General features: G+C 31.1%; 1 protein-coding gene across 1 annotated transcript; it reads left to right on the forward strand.

The window, feature by feature from the left end:
* The first annotated feature begins 2,257 nt into the window (after positions 1 to 2,257).
* LOC124827522 (serine/threonine-protein kinase STY46-like) lies at positions 2,258 to 18,755 on the forward strand. The gene is made up of 16 exons (XM_047300594.2): positions 2,258 to 2,720; positions 2,827 to 2,941; positions 4,596 to 4,702; positions 4,888 to 5,010; positions 5,699 to 5,771; positions 6,081 to 6,191; positions 6,627 to 6,677; positions 8,434 to 8,573; positions 8,669 to 8,776; positions 9,099 to 9,172; positions 15,307 to 15,482; positions 16,031 to 16,126; positions 16,960 to 17,040; positions 17,171 to 17,221; positions 17,918 to 18,058; positions 18,254 to 18,755. Exons 1-16 carry the CDS (start codon positions 2,539 to 2,541, stop codon positions 18,278 to 18,280), a joined length of 1,656 nt encoding a protein of 551 aa, XP_047156550.2. The 5' UTR covers positions 2,258 to 2,538; the 3' UTR covers positions 18,281 to 18,755.
* The last annotated feature ends 3,527 nt before the right edge of the window (positions 18,756 to 22,282 follow it).

The following is a 22,282-nucleotide window of genomic DNA, read 5'->3' on the forward strand; positions in this document are numbered from 1 at the left end:
CTCAGATTTTGAAAGGTCCCTTACTAAGGTCATTGTGCCCTTAGCCTTATAGGTCTGACTGTACCAACATAAGGCCCAACTGCCATAAAATTTCAGGCCCTTACACAAACGGTATAATCTACCATTTTATAAAGTTCACTTTCACATCATATAAAGTTGACTTTGAATAATCAATATAAATAACGGTTTCATTTTCATTAACGTGACTATTATTAAAAGTAAGGTACTTAAATTCATAATCAATTATATATCTTATAACAAATGAAATAATGACCGTGAAAAAAAATTAAAATAAGTTGAGATTTAAGAAATTAAAAATAAAGTCAAACAAAGGTAAAAGTTTGTTTGGGTTAAAATTGTGACAAATGAAAATGTAATCCAAAGTTGCAAAAACGGACAAAGGGAACATTTACTGATGGAGAAGAGAAGAACTGAAAGATATATGTCTAGACTTCACTTTGTCTGAGTGGATAACTTTATTATAAATACTAAAAAGACAGAATGTTTAGTAAATTGAAATTTAAGTTAAAGTAGTTAACTTTTAGAAATCCTTTTTTATCTAACTTTTAAAAAATTATAAAAATGTATGAATAGTTTTAATTTTCGACAAAAACTCAATTATTTTGTTATTGTATTCTCTTATATTATTGTCCCCCCAAAAATGATTTCAACGGGACTTTCACCGACCTATCCCACAACGGTCTACTTAAGGGTCAATTAATTTTGATAAATTTCAACACCTTTTTCAAGCTTGTCATTACACTATCTTTTTTCTACGTGGTATCTAAAAAAATCTATAAATATAATATTAAGTCAATTATTAATGCTTTAAAATAATTTACCAGAGAAACTTATATTTTGCCCTCTTAAGTTTCAAAATGACAATAGAATGTATAAAATGATTATAGATTTTGGATTATTGTTTCACCAGTACATTATTTTATATTATTATTTTGAATGCTAAATTTCTATTAGTTTTAATTATTTAATAACTTTTTAATGTTTAATAAATATTTTTCATTAAAATTATAACGATGAACGAACGTTTACATGAGTAATTTTAAAAAAGTTATATAAAAGAATATATTTTAAGCAAAAAAAAAAAGTTATATATTATGATTATAAAAAATATGTAATTATTATATTAAGACGTGATTCAATAGTTAATCACATTCTTGTTTACTGGTTTATAATTTTTATCTATTTAGTATCATGATTCGTGAGAGCTTTACTATAGTGTTTTAGTTGCTTTTTTAACTGATTTTATCGATTATAACTTATCTTTCTCACAAAATAAATCACGAATAAAACATAATAATTACATCTCCATAAGATAGTGTCAATCGCTAAACCTAACCTAAAAATGAAAAATTTACTTACAATCCGACCTGTTATGCGTGCGAATATTCTTTTAAAAAGAATTGTGAATATTTTAAAATAGTATCAATATTAAAAAGTAACATTTTATATATTTTTAAAATAAAATTTAAATGAAATAAAATATAAACTAAAATTTAATTTTAATTAAATTTTGATCTAAAAAATATAAATTAAGTTTATTTTAAATAAAATAAAATAAAATATAAATTATTTTTTTATATTTTTTTTGGTAGTAATATGTATAGGTCGAGTAATATAATATTCACATCCAATCAATATATATTAAAATATTCACTATCCACAATTCACGAGTAATATAAACATATGTGAATATCAATTATTCATAGTAAATTTTATCCATATTTTTCCATCTACCAAAAAGTTATATTTATATATTATTTGCTTTAACATGTTGAAGCGTAATATTCAAGTTTATCAACTTTTTTAGATTTTTGTAGGATACACTTTTACAATTGTAATTCTTATCATGGCTAGAGAGTTATCCAATTAAACAAGGATAATGATATGCAAGAAACACATTGTATCACTAAGATATGTAACCTTACATATTTCGACGACATAAAATCTTGTTTGACACGTTATCATTGACATCGAGACACTGTTAAAGAAAATTAAAATAGTAAAATCTTATATTATACGAAGCAAAAAGATGTTTTTTACTCAGAACCAAAACAATAAAACAAGCCTACTGAAAGAACCACAATCATATTAAAACCAATATTATTTTATCATGTTGCTTAACATGATAATATTATGTTAAAAATATTTGCATAGTATAATTTAATCAGTATAGAATTTTAGTTTTAAAAAGAAAAGAAAACATATATAATATTCCCGGTCGATTGGTTTTGTCTCCGTCTGAGAGAATCCGAGGAGTGAGAGAACGATAATCCCAACCCAATTTACTTCTCTTTTTCTCTTTCTTTCTTTTCCTAAAATCTCGCCCTTTTTTTTTTTTGCTTCCGGCGGCAAACACCCTCGCGGTTGACCAAATTGCCCTCCATTTCCTCTTCAAATCACACCAAACCCTTCCCTACCTTTTCCACTCAGATTCTCCTCACACCACAGTCAACTCAACCGTCCTCTCTCTCATTCTCTTCACGCCATGCGCCCTTGAGTAACCATCTTCCGCGGTGAATGGATTTCGTAGAAGGCGTTGGAGAGAGCTCCTCGCCGCCGCGTGCCTTCAGCGGTTTCGGAAACTACGACGTCCGCAACGACGTTTTCAACCGCCTTCTTGAAACAGGCCACGACCAAGCGGTTTCCAATCCCGAGTTTCGAGAACAGTTGGAGGCTCACTTCAATCGTTTGCCTCCGAGGTTCCTCGATTTCACTCTTTACTCACTAGTTTTCGATTAGCGTATTTTGGGTCACTTTCTATTTCTGACTAAGTCAAGTTTGATTAATCCGTTGGTGTGGTTTCAGTTATGGACTTGATGTGAATATCGATAAAGCAGAAGATGTTTTGTTGCATCAAACGCTTCTTGCTCTGGCAAGGGATCCTGATAAGCGTCCTGTTTACCACATACGCTTCCTCGAGGTATTGTTTTGCTTAATCTTGAAGAATTACTCACTTGCCGGTGGCTAACTCCGTTTATCTCTCTATATTTGGAATTTTGAATTTGAGCTGGCTTTGGATCATCGCTGATCGATTTAATTGTTCAACCAGTTTCCATCATTTATATTTAATATTTAGATTCTAACTTAGAGTTTAATTTTCGTGCACGGTTGGTGTAAAGATTTTTACACTGGTAAAATAAATTTAGCTTCTACAAGAAATTAAAATTAGCTTAGGTATAAGTTAAAATAAACTTTTCAAAAAGTTAAATGAAAATAATTTTAGTAAATTATTATACGGGCTAGTTAATTTTAACTTTTGAGAGAAATTTAATTCATTCCAACTTCTTTAGTGCCTTTTGCAATTCATTTCCAAAATGTCTTTTAAGGTAGTTATTATAAAAACAATAGACTTACCATATATGGTGTGATCTGCGGTTGGATGATTGTAAACATCATTTACCTTGGCAGGTGTATTTCAATTTTTTTAAGATAATATTTATCTGATTCTTTTATTGGTAACTGTGTCAGCACGTGTATTTCAGTTCATTCTTCATCTTTTCCAAGCATGGATTTAACTAGAAGCCATATTGGTTATGTTAATAAAGACAAAAAAAAAGAGGATTAGGAAATATTATATGCCATAGATATGTACTGGGGGCCATGACTTGGTTTTACTAGTAAAAGCCTAAATCTATGTTGGTGTTTGTGTTACATCAGTGAATATGATATACTCTGAAAACGTAACCACGAATGAAATCCGGAAAAATAGGAGTGTATATCCTGGATATATGTACACCTTGACCTGAGCATGAACTAACAGTATAGTTAAAGTACAGAAATATATAACTAACATAATCTGAAAGGACAACACTGAGATGTTGTTCTTTAGGTGCTCCAGTATGGTCTGAATTCCTATTTTACCTAGGTAACCGAGTACTAAAGGTAGGTGCCGTTACCAAGCTGAAAGTCAATTTAATTGGAGAACACACCAACACCCACAAATTAACTCCTAAGTTTTTCCATGAATTCTAAAAGTAAAGACGCTTGCAGCATCTTAATTTGCATATACAGTCAATAAACGTGATTTTTTTGGGTGGTTTAGGTGTATACTTATAGTTTGCCTGTTTGTTGCTTATAGTTGCACTGAAGAAGCAACATATATGTTGTTGATTTCGAAATTTTAGATTTTAGAATGTCAGATACCTATCCAAAAGATAAACTAAGTTAGACTACTTTGTTTCCTTGATTCTTTGCTAGAAGAATTCCTGAAAGAGTTTTACTTCGTAGTCTCTATTAACTTGTACATCTTATATTTAGTTGAGCACTCAGTACTTATGTTCGTACATGGTAGTTAGTTCTTTGTATGATCCATCTGATGAGTTTCCCTTTCTTGGTCTTCCTCTATATCTGTTTAGTAGGCTATCTCCATTTAACAAATTCTTCATCTGAGACCTCTATTGGTTTTCTCTTCAATACTTCCATTCTTCTTCTTTATCCTTAAACAAATTTTTTTCAATTCTTAAAACAATTGCCTTTTGTCTTCCCTGATTTTTTTATTCATGCAATGAGTCTTTCATATTTCTTTCACTTTTTCATCTCCAAAAAATTTACTTCTATCTCAATTTGCTTGGCAGAATATTTCAACTAGAACAAACGGTGAAGATCAACAAATTTTAAGTACTCATTATAGGACGGGGTCATCTCATGCAATAAATGGGGTAGCTGTACCATCTGAGAAAAGGTATTGTATCCTGTGAACAGTGAACTATTCAATATATTTGCACAAGCATTTTTCAGGAAGATGAGGGATATTGCATATGATTTATATTATCAATTCTGTCTTCGTAATGTATGACTTAAAATAGCAATGTATTGTTTAGATCAATTCTGTATCTTTATATGTACTGCTTGTATTATTTTCATCAGTACGGTGAGGGAGATTGCAAATGAGTTTGAACCCTGCTCAAAGCTCGAGGACTTAAATTTGGATGTTAGAAAGAACTCCAAGGAGACACAGGAAATATTTCTCGCTGACAACTTTTTTCAGAGGTACAACACTGGTCCTTACTTTTTTTAGTTTTTGAAATAGCAGTATGGAAACTTTTGTTAAAATTGGTAGACAAGGCTTCAAATTCTTTTCCTGCTTGGAGAGAGCAGGAAAACTGACTTCTACCTGCTGCAAAATTTTATGTGAAACATCGAATGTATTGGAACGGAGAAATACCAGTTGAAGTAGAAAGGATTGTTGGATATTGTTTACCACATTTGTGGCAAAAAGCTTATTTTTTAGATTATGTGGCTAGAACATTTCCTCATTTTAATGCATGTATAACTCTTAAGGAAGGATTTGTTTGGGTTTGGGATTTGTGGAGGAGATCAAATCAGAGAAGAAAGGTGTTATTTCTCTTCTAACAATCCATATAGAGATTCATATAAAGTAAAGTAGATGAGGCCCCAATATAAGCATCAAGTGAGAAGAATTTGTTTGGTACTTTAGAACATGTTTATTTTAAAAATATTGTTAACTTTTTCATTTTGAGGATATTTCATTGTATCTGTTTGTGTTATTTATATGTTATATACAAGTTTCAGGATTATATTCATTATGACTGATAGATTTTTAACCTTGTTTCACGATGATGGAGGAATTGGACCTTTATATCTCAAGTCTATCAATATATGTAACTCAACATATTTGAAATTGAGGTAGTACCTGAATATTGCAATTTAAATACAGGCATGAACATTCAAGTATCCGAGTTCATGAAATAATATTTTCTACTGTTGACAAGCCAAAGCTGTTAAGCCAGGTATGTTTGTAGAGTTTATCTTATGTGTTGTTGTTAACTTATATTTTCTAAATTAATTGGAAGTTTGAAACTCCAAACTATAGTGAGCTGAAAATTTTCAATCCACTTGGAAAAAAATATAAAGGTTTATTTTCCATAGTTCTATCAACATAATAAAACAGAAATTTCTTAAAAATTAAAAGGTAGTTGATAATTGGGGATTTTTTAAGAAGTTTTGGTCTGTGTGTTTACTCGTCATTTCAAGCACAAAAAAAATGAAGCACAAAAAAAATGAAGCACATGTTTTTAACGGGTATTATTTTCTTTTAGCTGTCAGCTTTGCTGTCTGATATTGGACTTAACATCCGTGAAGCACATGTTTTCTCCACAACTGATGGCTATTCCCTTGATGTGTTTGTGGTGGATGGGTGGCCAGTAGAGGTACACAACTACTTCTGATGAATGTGTATGTGGTTTCCCCTAAAGATCTCTGCAGAGTTATAACTTGTATCTATGAAACTTGTCATTTTTTATTAATGTTAATTGAACTGTTGCATTTGTGTTGTTGCAAACACTAAATAATTTCTAATTAACGACACAATTTTATTCTTGGTGGTTGAGCCTTACTAGAATAATATGAGCTCTGATTTGGTTGCAAATTAGGTAAGATGACAATTATTTATACCCACAAATGTTGCATCTGTGTCAGTAATTACTTTTAAAAGAAAAACCTTACTAGATTCTGTTAAGACAAAAAAATGGTCTTATATTGGGAGTCAAGTTTGTAGGATTTAAGGGGGACTGTTATTATATTTCTCTTATGACAGGGATGTGTGCTGAGTCCAAATATCGCTGACTTTGCAATGTTGTGCTCAGGAAACAGATGAATTGTATGATGCTATGGAAAAAGCTGTTGCAAGAAGTGAGGTGCATTGTGTCTCCTTGACTTTGTATTTATAATTTCATATGCTGGTTGTGTAAGATGCTAGAATTTTATCTCGGAAGAATGAATAAATGAAGAATGATTCTTGATTTTCATTGGCTTGTATTTCCTGGAATGAGGAAGTGTAATTACTCTACAATTTTCTTGAAAATGGCTAATGAATATGGGTATAGCATATAGGGGAAGACGGCTTAACAAGCTTAACATACGTCCTGGAAAACACTTAGTAATTTTGAATTTACCTTGGTCAGTAACCTTTTATTCAGGTAAAAAATTATTGAAAGTGACGGACCATCTGCACTTCTAGTAGAGGGATCCTAGTCTCCAAACTGCTCCTTGAAATAATGTCAAAGGGCTGTTATCTACAGGAACACCAAAAATTAGTACTCTATTTAAATAATGTCAAAGGGCAATTATCTGATTAAAACCCAGCTTATTGCTATAACCCCATACAACATCAGCCTGCATCATCATTTCCAGAAGATCTTTCAATTTTTCATGCCTCCAAACCCCTAAGGTGGATATTTTAAAAAATTATCAAAAGCTGGACAAACTCACCAATCATACAAAATTCTGATAGGTCAATTCCAAATCTGCCACTCAGCATCTGTGAAAATGATGACTATTTGTCCTATCTCCATAAATACTCAAGCACAAACATTAGGAGTAGCAAACCTGATCAGGAAACCAATATTTTGTAACACACTTAAATTTTTCTATATTGATTACCAGTGTCAAAAAATAGCATTATTTAAAATTCATTTAGTAGTGTCCCAACCTATGCTTTACTTGAAATTCGTTATCCATAACTCGTGATGTGATTTATTTCAAGAGTAAAATGTCATTCCCCTCTTGAACTCATTATTTCAAGAGTAAAATAGCATTATTTAAAATTTCTATTCCTTGCCTTGCCTCACAACAGAACACGATTGTTGTGAGGCAAGGAACAGAAGTTTTATGCATTAGAGTTTGATTCCAAAGAATATATGCAATAACAGCTCCAAGATTGCAGTATTCAGCCTTAGTGTTGGACCTGGCGACAACAGTCTGCTTTGGTACCCTTTTAGAGAGAAAACTGTTGCTCCTGTAGGTTGATTTCAGTGATATAAGAAAGAATGAATACAAGCCACATTGCTGAACCCTGTTACAACCTATATATAGGTGCAGGTGCTGAGTTGGATTGGTTACTGTCACTGACTGAGCTATTAGATGACTGCTGTTACACTTACTAAAAGAACTGCTGCTTTAGAGTTTTTGTGTTCTCAAGTGATCACATGAAGTTCCTTTGAATTTTTAAGTGATAAAGTGTATATTTATTGGGTTGACTGGAGTTTTATAAACATTTTTGTGCTGGATGTTTTCTGCATGCATTTTTGGGACTTTAGATTGAAACAAAATATATTTCTAGAGGACTTAGTTGATTCCTCTCACAATTTTCTATTTTTAAATAAAGAACTAATACAAGAGTACATGGAAGATTAAAGGACTGCACTAGATACCTAGGTGCAGAACTAGGTACTACTATAGATACAACTCATAAAAGCTAGCACACTACACCCTAGGTAGGCTTAATGATGATTATTCTAACAGGGTTAAATGACGTATTAGCTGAAGTTAAGGAGGTATTTGCATTTTATTCCAATTTTTTGTGATTTAGTAATTATTGAACTTCGTAGCTCCTTTTGCATAGTATACAATCATGGCATATGAGATTATAATCAATATTCTTCCTTTCTCTAGGGGTCATGGTCACGTCCTTCAAATTCTCATTCAGCCGTTGAGAAAGCCTTAGCAACAGAGGGAAAATTGGGAGATTGGGAAATAGACAGGAGGTTGCTGAAGTTAGGAGAAAAAATAGCGTCTGGATCCTCTGGAGATTTGTGAGTTGTGTTGTATATTTAACTTCTATTTCTTTCTCTTCTCCATATCATAATATTTATCTTTGTTTCTAATTTGCTTTATGAGTCATACCCAGGTATCGAGGAGTTTATCTTGGGGAGGATGTTGCTGTTAAGGTTCTGAGAACTGAGCAATTGAATGATGCCTTAGAGGATGAGTTTGCTCAAGAAGTGGCAATTCTGAGGTCAGTATTTTGCTGTTCAGAGTTTAAGGCCATATTGCATTTCATAACTTGTTTTTCTAATTAATTTTATAAATTCTCTTTCTCAAGGGTTATCAAATATTTGTTATTCTGTGTTGTGCAATAGAGTTTATTTGGAACAATTATGTTATCTTCTTCTCGAGGAATACAAATTTGAATTGGTAAAGGATAAATTGAAATATCTACTCAAGTACCAACCACCAAGTTTTAAGAAGTCGTTTTTCATGAGAAAACTATCAGTTTAGGTAACTGCTTACTTGTTGACAATCTTTTGACAATTTGACTTTTGTATTTCTGAATGCAGGCAGGTACAACATAAAAATGTTGTTCGTTTCATTGGTGCATGTACTAAGTGTCCGAATTTCTGCATAGTAACAGGTATTGACCAATCCATTTGGTTCTGCAGATATATTCTTCTATATTTCATGTTGAGATGATTGCTGTCCTTATTCATTGATATCGTATGGATGTAAAAACTATTAGAATCTCATCCCTGAAGTTTGAGATTCAAAATAAAAAATAAAAAAAAATTACTCACATCAATGCCCCTTTGACCCTTTCAATACAACAATGATTAGTGAGGAAGAACTTATGGGATGGTTCCTTATTTACGATTTAGTGTCACAACTGTGTATAGCAGAATGTTTTAGTGAATTTGAGAAGACTGAGTAAACTGACATAAAAATTCATAAGTTTTAAGAAATTCAAGAAATCACTGTGTATGAAGTTCTATGAAACAGTGGACACGATATATATGTGTGTGTGTGTGTGTGAATTGCTAAGTGCTAATCTCTCCAGTCATTTGTAGATCCTCCAAATGAAAAACACGTTTTGTTGGCCAAATTTTAAGAAGTGAATAATGATACCGTTTTATTTTTTAAATTTAATTAACATTTTCTTTTTTGTTACTACAAATTTTCTCTAACCTGTATTCTCTGAATAGTTATTATTTGTTTATATCATCTCTTCTTTTTGAGTATTGCTAAATCACTTTTACCAGAAAGATGCTAGAGTTAATCTAAATAGGAAATGTAGAGGATGTTGATATATATGTGTGTGTGTGTATATATATATATATATATTTGTTGGTGTGTATGAATGTATTGAATTTCACATACAAAAATTAATTTTGTTTTGATATAAGTTATAAGTGCATAATGTTAATTCAGATATTTTCACAAATTAAGCAATAAAAAAAGGAGTTATTTTCTCATTTCCAATTTAATGTTTTTCTTCATTGCTATTCATTTTTAATTGGTTAAATAAAAATGTGTTGTAATTGTAAGTTTTTCAAAAATAGTAGTCATTTGAACTGTTATGGATGAGTTTTACATAATAAAATTTAACTTGAACCAGAAGATAGAAGTTCTTTAAGCAATTTCATTTATTAAAAATGTTATTTTTGTTAAATCTTTCAAGTAACACTGCTATATATAATCGGATATAACCCATAAAGTAAAATCTAATATATAATCGGAAATTAATTAGTGTGAAATTTTGTAGGTAAATTAGCATCTAAGTAATTTGTAATGACTTTGATAATTTTATATTCATAATAATTATTTTTTGTAAAAAAAAATCTGTTTAGTTATTTTAAGCATTCTTTATAAAATATTGATTTCTATATCTATTTATGTTGACATTAACAATAAAACATAAGATACTTGAATCAGTCGGTAAAAGTCCTCTGCAGTTGGTTAGAAAATTCTTTGTAGTTGAGCTATTACATGGTATAGGACAAAAAACAAAGCTAAGAGAAAATTAGAGAAATGTTCGTTTTCGATTTTCCTTTTTTTGCTTGATGATTACATGTAGATTAGTATTTTGCACTTTTTTTGTTAATTTTAATTGTTACTATAAATTAATATTTAGATTTAAATATGTAAATTGCAAGCTAAAGTTATAGTGCAGTTACTCAAATATTAAGTGATTTTTTAAAGTAGTGTAGTCACTCAAATTTTAACTGATTTTTCTATCCTGAAAATAGTGTAGCTACTCAAATATTAAATAATGGCGTGAAGTATAGTTGTATATTTTATATTAATTTTGAACTTTGCTATCATTTTGTTAAACCTTATGTGTGGTTGGATGAGCTTTTCTAAGAGACTAATTCGTTTATTTGATGAATTTAAATTTCCTTGGAGTAAAATGAGTTGTTTGGATGAGAAAATTAAAAGAAAATTGAAATTTACAATTTTTTAGAAGATATTTCAAATAACTAAAATAATAGAATTTGAAATTCACTTAAAAAAAGAGGAAATTGAAATTTCCCAACTAATCACTTTCTCTTTACATGTAACATCCCAATTTAGTAATATAAAACTACTAAAATGAACATTACATGGATAATGATATAACGAGAACTACAAATTTACTATGAACAAAAGTTCTTCACCTGAAGAATAAAAGTTCAACCTGAACTGCAAGCTTCACTCCTAAACTCCCGCTACCTACACAACGGAAAGATTGCATCCCTAAGCTCACACCATTTAAGTGATCATTGCAAAAGAGAAAGCAACATACAAAAACATACCATAGAAAAACAAGGGTAAGCTAGTGTAATTTAATATTCATGTGAGAAATACAATTCAAACAAGCAACTAGGATACTCATACAACATGTGTAAAACATATAAACATATATTGACTGACCACTTGAATAGACCGTCCGGACCAATATGAATATGTAGCTTGAGACCGTTCATGCGCCTGGGTGTAGTAACTGGAACACCCTCAACTGCCACCCAGGGTTAATTCGTTATAACTCACCTAAATACCTTTAGGCTAGGACCTCCTGCTATTCTCACGACATGACTTATCCATCTCTACTTGAGAATTGATAATCATTAGAATCTCAGGATGAACGCCGTGGATTTCGCTGTCCATATTCATACTTTACCATCTTGATAACCAATCACTGAGACATTCCTCCTTGGAATTCTCTTTCATATCCACATTACAAATTTCATATCCACATTACAAATCTCATACCATACTTTAATATCAACATTATTTCTCATACATAATACATTTAAACAACTGAAATAAACACTCAAAGTAAAACATAGCAACAATCTTTTAAAGATTGAATACATCATAGTAGAGTAGAGCCGAACGGTAAAAACAACCACACCCCATGAATACGACCGAACGGAAAACACTCACAATATGTGAACATGACCGAACGGTCATTTAACGAGCAAGGCTCAAACAGGAGCCTAATGCAGTTGAAGGGCCGAACGCTAGAACAAGCGAACACTTTTAGCTTAGACTGGACACTAAGAACTTATACTAAGAACAAGATCGAACGCTTTGACTAAACCGAATACTAGTACAAGAACGAACGCTATGACTAAACCGAATACTAGTACAAGAACGAACGCTATTAAGAGACCGAGTGCTAGTACAAGACCGAGCACCACTAAGAGATCGAGTGCTAGTACAAGACCGAGCACTACAACATCACCGAACAGTCATTAATAGGAAAGGCCCATAAGAGGTCGAACGCAGTTAAGACCGAACACCAGTACAAGACCGAGCGGTCAGAGACTCCATGTACTTGGCAAAACTGCATAATTCTGCAGTACGAACTGCAGAACTGCATAATTCTGCCGGACTATCTGCAGAATTATGAAATTACACCTAACTTTATCAATTCATAACATTTTCCAAACTTCTAATCCTCCAGACTTGTATTATATATCAAATTACATTATTCTAAGGGTGTTAAAACCTTTGTATACATTTTCTAAAGGGTCTGCTACCAGATTCCCGATCCAAAACAACATCATCATCAACTTAAGGACTCAAATTCAATTCTACTAGTTTTTGGCACATTTTGCGTGACTTGGGGTCTTTAACAAGTCCTAAATATCTTACCTAAATTCTCTCCACTGACCAATTTATCGTCTAACCCCAAATTCCCATTTTCACTACCCCACTTCCTAAAAATTCACTGCAAGACAGTACCAGTAACTCAACATAAAACCAATTCAACATGATCACAAATATTAACAGTTCATACAAGCAATACCAATCACCAAAATCACTCAATTACATACACAGTAAATTCATCAATTAAATTAACTAGCTTCCCTTACCTCTAACCGAACTGAACAGTTTCAACAACCTTTAGAAATTTGCTTGTACCTCAAGAAAATTCTAAGAACACCTATGAACCACCGATTGATGAAAGAAGATCAACCGTAGAACCAAAATGAAATTAGAAGGAGAAGGAGACCACGAAACATATGCAAAGAGAAACATTTCTTACATGCATCAAAAACCAGAAATCACCAAGAACGATAGAGTGAAACTTACCAGCTCTTTTCCCCAAACTGATCGGTGAAACAGAAAGCCCTTGACACCAGGATCACCTAGGTACCTCCTGATCGTCGAGCAGATGAGTCACCGGTGAGAACTTCTAGAGAGAAGGGAGAGGAAGAGTAGAGAATAGTGTTTTTGAGAGATGGAAAGTATTTAGATAATGAACCGAGTGTTTGAAATTTCTATTTATACTGTTGGCTTATTTTGACATAAAGTGTTCGGTCTCATTATTTTAATACATCTATCTATTCTTACTGGGTTCTTACATTACGCACATATATACCGAAAAAATATTATGGTAAATATTATTTGAATATTTAATTTGACTAATAACTTTTTGTTAAGTTTAATTTAAAATTTTTATTTTAGAATAAATATTTTTAATATGAAGTTGTTTCTTAAAAGTGAAATTCAATTACTTTAACCAAACAATAAAATTGAAATGTAAGACATTTTAATTACTCTAATTGAACAAAACATTTAGAAAATGAAATGGATTCAATTACAAGCAATTCAAATATTATGCATTTCAATTTCTTGGAATTATAGAAATCCCTAACCCAAACACAGCGTATAAAGGTATTGAATACAGTGTAATTTATTCTTATAAAATTAAAATCCTTTTTGTCACCTTTTTGTGAGCTTGGGATCAAAGGATTTGTCAAATGGTCAGTGAAACTGGGCACTATTGCTATACGTTAATTTGTGAACCAAGATTCTTTGAATATGCACATTAAGAGTTTAATGCATTAGTTTTTTAACATAACAAGAAACACAGATATCGTGTACAGCTCTGATAAAGATGTGGTACCGTACAAGAGTTATAGATGCTTGTTTTTTCATATTACTTTTCTATTATAATTCTTGATTACAAATCATTTCTATGTTTGTACAATTTTTAATAATGGGTATAACACATTGTAGTCTAAGGTTTTCTTTAGTTTTAAACATTTTTCTTTCTCTTATTAATTAAATAAATTGTGCTTTTTAGAATATAGTCATATTATCAGTATCAATTCATTATTTATTAAATAAATGAAGTTTTTTGCAAGTTTAGACCTTTATATTTCACTTCATTTATACTTTCTTATGCATCCATAGCTTGTGGTCTAGGGCTTATGTAGTTTGAAGTGTAGTTGTATGCACAAGACTGTCAATGTTAGACTTCTTTCCTTTTATACACATGAATTGTTTGATCATGATATATGAGTAGTCCTATACTAGTTTGTATTGATTATATATCTTTCAGGATTTACAAATAGCATCTGTACAAGTTTAAGTTTTTATGTCTTAAATGTCAAGTGCCTTTTGGTTCTGAGTAGTGTGGTTTTTCTTCTGATCACTTGACCTTGTGCTAATATGTTCATCATTTAGTACTTTTCAGGGGATTTATTAGCTCAAAACACTGGTCATCGCAACATTTACAATGTGACTTGTTCATGATGCAAATCAATGTTACGGGACTTAGAAGGTTTCTAAATGTCATGCAAATTGATCTCCATTGTTGTAATTATGGGATTGTGGATCCCATGTCTAAGGCAATCTTCCTCTGTATGTTTTATAATATCAAGAAAAAATGATCTGAAAATCAAGTAAAAAAAGTATCTTCACAGATTCATGTCATTGGATATTAATTTGTTGTGGATAATATGTTCCCTAAAGTTTGGGTGTCAAGCTTAGGATTATTTCTTCCGTGTCACTGCAAGTGTATATTGTTTGTTGATACTGAACTAGTTGACTTCATGGATATTGTTCGTCTACTCTAGTGAACTCGACATGCTAAATGATTTTGGATTTAAGTTCCTCCTAATGATGTTAGATGCAAAACAATATTAGTTAAATTAACTTTGGGTTTCAACATCAATTTCTGTTTCCTTCCTTTTGAGAGATTGCCTAGCAGAATCTACTAGTATTATACACCACCATTGTACTGATGGTGTTATATGTTATTATTCATTTATTAAACCTGTGATGTTTCTTCTATTCTCCTTGTGCGTTCAAGTATTTAGAATAATGTTTTAAGGCATGTGCCTAATTTTGGCTTTGATTAATTAAATTCATTTAAGCTTTGGAATACTTATATTGATTAATTAAGAACTGCTCTCTTCTCTTATTTATTATTCAATGTCTTTCTTTTCAATTTAATATATCAAAATTTACTTTATCGTTTCTTTTGTTTTTGTGCAGAGTATATGCCAGGAGGAAGTCTGTATGATTACATGCACAAAAATCATAATGTCTTGGAACTGTCTCAATTACTAAAGTTTGCAATTGATGTCTGCAAGGGCATGGAGTATTTGCACGCAAACAACATAATTCACAGAGATCTGAAGACGGCTAATTTGCTGATGGATACACACAATGTAAGAACTTTTTGGAAGTTTGACACTACTAATTCTCTATCTATACAGCAGTACCCTTACTAAAATGAGTGCTACCTTGTATGCAAGTGACATTACTGAGGCAGATAATTGCTATTACCTTTCTGTGTATTTTTAATCCAAGAAATTTATTTCGGTAGTTTTGTGTAATTTTATGAAAAATAATGCACAAGTTCTCTGAATAAATTGTAAGTATGGTAAATAATAAAACTTCCTGTAATAATTGTAATACAATGGTTTAATTGACAATACAAATAGCATTAGTTGAAAATGTGATATGAAATTTATGCACACATTTAAATTTTTGGAAATATGCACCCTATTTTATATCAATTTAATCAGGGAATGTGATTTTGTTTGGCATTTTGAGGACTGCTGCTGCTGGATCTTTTAAGTATTTTTAATGTGGCTGACAACAACGTGTAATTTATTTTTGAGTTGCATATATATATACATGTGTGTGTGTGTGTGTGTGTAATTTTATTAGATTATGTTCATTAAGTTTTTAATTTTCTTTCTTTTTCAATTAGGTTGTTAAAGTTGCAGATTTTGGAGTCGCTCGGTTCCTAAATGAGGGGGGAGTGATGACAGCAGAAACTGGAACATATAGATGGATGGCACCCGAGGTTCGTGATTTGAACAGAAAAATGAAATAAAAAAGAAAAAAACTGCTGTACCTTTTAATATGATTTTGTATCAATGTTACATAAACTGTAAAGCTAAGGGTGCTGGGCCATTAATAATTAAAACTAAATGTTTCCTTTATTGACTACTTGGAAGTTTTATTAATTCTATGGAATTGTTATAGACTCTTCAAACCTAATTTGCATTTTCTTGTTCAACATAAAACCATGACAGATTCTCTTAGGAATTACAACAATTTTTCTTCATATTTCCTTCAAATTTGTACCTCTGATGAGAACACACGAGCTTTATGCCGTGATGTGTCTAAATGGTACAAATCTCAGAAAAATACAAGATTTATGATTTTATTTCTATTAGTTATTTTCTGCTTGTATCGAGTTCTTGCTTATTGATATGTTTGATCTATCAGTTGCCTTTTCATTATGACTTTTTTTTATTGTGTATAAGAAATCATTTTATTAGTGTGGAAGAGATGTCCAAAGAAAGAGGGATTTTGTTTTAAAAATATCATTTATTAACATAGAAGAGCTCTATAGTTTTTCTGAAAACACGGCAATCAAATTCTGTGAACCGGATGGTAACCTTGCCATGTTGCCAACGCAAACTCAGAACATAATAAATGCATTTCTATCTGATAATAAATGCACACACACATCTCTGTTCTGCCTCAATCTAAGCTGGAACACAAGGGAACGGGCAAAAGAAATGAACACTGATAATCTCTTTCTATATATTCTAAATATGAACTTGCTTTACTTTTTTTTTGTTCTGGTTTACTTGTAAGTTTCTTACTGTTAATAAATTTTCTCATAAGGTTATAAATCATCAGCCCTATGATCAGAAAGCAGATGTATTCAGTTTTTCCATTGTACTGTGGGAATTAGTGACCGCAAAGGTATGAACCTAAATTGAATGCATAATATTGTGTTCTTTTCATATTCCTTTCACACTTGAACTGTATGTTTGTGTGTCTTTGTATTTGTCAAGAAATTCCTTGTAATTTTTTTTTTCATCTGATATTTCAGGTACCATATGACAACATGACTCCACTACAAGCTGCTTTGGGTGTGAGACAGGTTTGCTCTTCACTTATCAATTAGACTTGAATGTTCTAGCAAAATGTTTCGTAACAACATTGTATGTATTCCTCTTTACAAATTTGTTTGTAAATTTTAAACTGAGTTCTCTGAATCAAATTTGTTTTCCTTTTTCCTATCGACTAAAACAAAATGTGAACCAATAACTATTGGTGTATTTATGCATACCTGTTGTGCCATAGTCTAGTATTTTATTTTTGAAAATAACTATACTGTGTGCGACTGTTATGGAGGATGTCGTGGAATGAGTTAGTTCTGTCATCAGAAGTTGTTACTTGACTTACTTAAGGATGTGCTTTTTCTCATTTAAATAGTTTTCGGTAATTGCTTATATCTTATCTCACATTCAATTGGAAGAGATGAATCCTGAATTAATTTGAAGTCATAAAGCTAACAGAATAGAAATCATACGTTTTGGCCAGTACAAAGATGTCAAAGATGTGTTAATGGCGAGCATGAAATTTTAAACTTGAATCGGCAAGCATTTCAACTTTTATTTATTTTCTCCCTGTCATTAGTGTCAACAAATAAAAGCTAGGCGAAAGATTTAGTCAACAGAAATAAGTATTCTGCATGAGTGAATGCATGTTTATGAGAACATATTTGCAGTAAAAGTTTTCAATTAGGATAATCCATTTTGTGTCTGACCCAGCTGTAATACTGTACATCCTTCAGGGTCTGCGGCCAGAGCTTCCGAACCATGGGCACCCTAAACTATTAGAGTTGATGCAGAGATGTTGGGAAGCCATTCCAATCGACCGTCCATCCTTTAATGAGATAACGGTTAAACTTGAAAATATTTTGCAAGAAATGGAGGTAAATTATATTAACGTTTTTTCTTAAAAATTAGGGCAAATTACATTTATACTCCCTTAACAGACGTGAGACATTGCACCCAATATCCCTCCCTCTTCCATACCCAGATATTTGGTGCAATTTCACTATAGTTATAATTTGCCCTGATAATTATTTTTATTCTTTTGGTGAACATTTATTTGGTGCAAATTGCAGAAAGATTCAGAAGCAAATGGGGCTTGACATTTTGTACACAAACTAATATTCCAGATCTTTGAGACGGTTGGATGAATCTGACCTTTTTGCTTCCACTGGCTATTCATATAGCTGTGAAGTTTTTCACGTTCCTCTGTTGCTCCGAGCGAAAAAGGCGATCACAGAAGCTGTGACCTATACAAATTGAGAAAATGTAAAGAGGCATACTAATATTATAGCTGACTATACATATATATTCCAGGCAAAATCACGTCAAACTCTCTGAAACTAAATTAATTAGAGGAATGCGTTCCACGTGGCTACAAAGAAAAATAGTTGACGTAAAATCAATGAAGTGTATAGTGAGGGTAAAGCTGTTGAGCGTTTATGGGTCGTTTCTTTTTTCCTTTTTTGAGTCAAGGACTATGCATTTACGTTTCGAGCTGTAAATTAGTTACTGGTATGAACCTGAGTCCTCGTATTTAAGCTAGTTTAATGTAAAGTGTTACCTACCTTTCCCTTCCTTGTTATGTTTATATTCATGCTATTGTTTTTATTGTTTAGAGGAGGTCAATTTAAGGAGATTAATTAAAACGTCTAGTTAATTAATGTTTCGTTGGAAATCACACTGGTTTATTAAGCTATAAATACTATGTGCTAACGTTGTCGGCTGAATGATGCAGTACAATAGTTTTGTGAAACTGTAATTTTTGATTTGCTATTCCAAACATGTCTCCTCCGGTTACCTCCCATTCCAAACTTGTCTTCTTCGATTATCTCCTATTCTAAACACAAGTGCGCCCACACAAATATAGTTTAAATATATAATTTTATAATTTTAATATTTTTCTATAATTTTAGTATTAAAACTATATAGTTTGATTTGATAAATTTATTACATAAATTATATAATTTACATTTGTACACGCCATATTAATAAAATCACTTTACTAATTAAAGCATTTCATGATTTATATAAAACATAATAATTACATAAATATAATTCATGTATTATTCTATTCATTTTTAATTTATATAACTGTTTCTCAAAACACATTAATTAACAAAACGAAAGAGGAAATTTGACCATACAAAAAGAAATATAATAGGTAATTTCCATTATTTACTCTACTCTTGAGCTAGAGTCCTTACATGTATTATCCCCTATTTCCGTGTAATTACAGGATCATATCAATTAGAAACATATTTCCGTGGAATTACACGATCATATAAATTACACCATGAATATTTGAAAAGGAATAAAATTCATAAACAAATCCAATATTAATATAAAGAACCAATCTCAAACAACTCATTCATTTTTCACATCTAGTTAGACCACCTATAAATTTCTACTAAAGACTATGCACTTGTCAGATGTGTCCTAATAGATTTTTTTAATACTCGGGCTTTACTCAACACTGTGATGAGATTTCTGTCCATTTCATTTGATAGGTTTAACTTGCTTTGACTCATCAAATAGATTATTTTTCAAATCAATGCTCGTAGTAGAAACTTCTATCGACTCTAAGTCACAATACTTAGTAAAGTCCAAAAATATTCACTTAATTGAAAATTCTTATATAATACATCCTAAATTCAACTAACTGAAATACTTTCTTCTTTGAAAGTCATTTCACTCTTGTCATAATACATTCATATACATTATATTTCTATTCACATGCTATCACATTTATATCTAAAGAATTTCCAAATCAATTTTTCTAAAAATACCAATAAACCATCTCATTTGAAAAACTCATTTCTTGTTAAGGGACATCATGTCTTGACTAACAAACAAATACAGATAAAATCCTTACAAATTTGCCAAACAAGTGTTTTGCTCACTCAATAAATAAAAGGCTTAATACCTCTTTTGGTCGTTCTTTAGGGGGGCAATGTTCAAGTCTGTCATACCTTTTTTAAAAAATTCAATGTGGTCCAAGTTGTGAAAAAAGTGTACAATTAAATTTTTTTGGTCACGACGTTAAATATTTAACGACCCAGCTGACAGCATGGAGTGATGTATGCAACGTGGCTGTTTAGGTTCATAACGTGGTTGCATAAGGGGTAAACATGTAATTTTCATTAAAGTTGACATGGCAGTTGTAAAAAAATTGTGAGTTAGGGTTTGGATTGCAGAAATCGCGATTTGGGGTTAAGCATTTTGGAGGAACTGCCTTCCAAATTGGGTGATCTTGAAGCTGAAAACGGTGATTCTGTTGGAGTAGATGGCGTTTTGAACGAAGGCGGAAACAGAGTTAGAGGCTTGGACGTGCAGTGTTCCAAACCACAACACAAAAACAATGAACGTCACCGTTACAACCGTACTCCACCTTAACCCCATCATCATTCTCATTCTCTTTAGCAAATACATTGTTCTTTTCCTTCCTCTTCTTCGATGGCCGCAGTGCCGCGGATTTCTCAAAACGGAATGCAAAACCGTCGTTTTGGCGCTGAGACTCAAGGAAAACACCCGTTTCTTCTAACATACATAAGAATTCTTCAATTAACTTAATTTAATTATTTTTTACAAACTTTAATTTTAACTGTTACCTTATTGTACAACTATGAAAAGGATTATTAAATATCCATGTCATAGAAAATATCAAATTGTCTTTTTTTCACTTATATTTTTCCCTTCTTTTTCCTTTTCCATCTCACCATTCTTGTTTAAATATTTTAATCCAAATTTAATATTCTTACTTTTATTAGTTTATTTTCTTTATTCACAATATATTTGTGGATCCAAATAAAGAATTACAGAACCTATTTATATATAAAATTTAATAGTAAAATCATTTATATTATTTAAAAAGTTGCTTTTTAATTTGAAAAATAATTAAATTAACATTTTCAATTTGAATAAAATTTAAATAATAATGTTAAATTTTTATTAAAATATTAAATAACATTTTTTATTTAAATAACTTTTCAGCAATTAATATTAATTTTTTATTAAAATATTAAATTATTAGTTTATATTCAAATAAAATTTAATCACTAATATCAATAATGATTAACTTTATTAAATTTATAAATTTATTAAAAATAAAAATGTCTAATAATTATTGAAATAATGTAATTAGTTCAGTTTAGTAATTTATATGAATACTTTATTCTAAAAAAGAGTTGAAGTTATTATAAAAGAAATTTCAGCCTATTTTCCATTTCACCAAAAGAATAAAACTTGTTTCCTAAGGAACCAATTTCTGAAAGCAAGAACTGATAAATCTATTCCGTAAATTTTTGTGCTAATAACTTTGTTTGGAAAAGGGTTTATTGTGTGGAAACAATATGTTAATAATAAGCCGCTGGAAAACTGAAATGAATAACACTTGTACTGGGTCGGTCTGTCAGACTGAAATTAACCTAAACAGTCACGTTGCACACATCACTCCACACTATCAGCTGAGTAGTTAAATATTTAACGCCGCGACCAAAAAAGATTTAATTGTATACTTTTTTCACTACTTAGGACCACATTGAACTTTTTAAAAAAAGTAGGAAGGACTTGAACATTACCCCCTAAAGAGGGACCAAAAGAGGTATTAAGCCTAAATAAAACTCATAAGGACGATTTTTCACAAATTCGTTCAACGAGTCTTATGTTGTTTAAGGAGTGAAACACTTTTACTTCTGTAACATCCTTTAAAAACATTATCGCTCAACCAAAAATTCTCACCCCATCTCTTTGACTTTCATAAATTATGATATCGGTCAACAAATAAAACATTTATTCAATGAGTTTACATAATTTAAATCTCATAAAAGATGTCTAAATTTATTCAATTTGTCTTAAAGTTAATTTTTCTTTCTTTTCACAAATCAAAACAGATTATACTGATTTGAAATAGTAAAATTTGTAGTCAATTGATCTAAATTTATACATTCTTTCTCAAACTTTTCCTAATCTCATCAAACAAATATCATTTACTTCACTTAGCAAATTAACAATTTCACCACTCACAACTATCAATCATCAGCAAAACTAAAGAATATACACAACTCAACCATTCACAGTCAGAAATTTATCATTCATTTCATTCA

This window comes from Vigna umbellata, chromosome 8, assembly GCF_029865625.1.
Source record: "Vigna umbellata cultivar VRB3 chromosome 8, Vumbellata_1.0, whole genome shotgun sequence".
NCBI classification, from domain to species: Eukaryota; Viridiplantae; Streptophyta; class Magnoliopsida; order Fabales; family Fabaceae; genus Vigna; species Vigna umbellata.

Excerpts from the sequence above, each read along its gene's own strand:
- LOC124827522 (XM_047300594.2), top strand. The coding sequence starts at position 2,539 with ATGGATTTCGTAGAAGGCGTTGGAGAGAGCTCCTCGCCGCCGCGTGCC. Across the intron at positions 8,777-9,098 it reads CAAGAAGTGGCAATTCTGAG|GCAGGTACAACATAAAAATG; the intron begins GTCAGTATTTTG and ends TTCTGAATGCAG. Across the intron at positions 17,222-17,917 it reads CTGCTTTGGGTGTGAGACAG|GGTCTGCGGCCAGAGCTTCC; the intron begins GTTTGCTCTTCA and ends TACATCCTTCAG.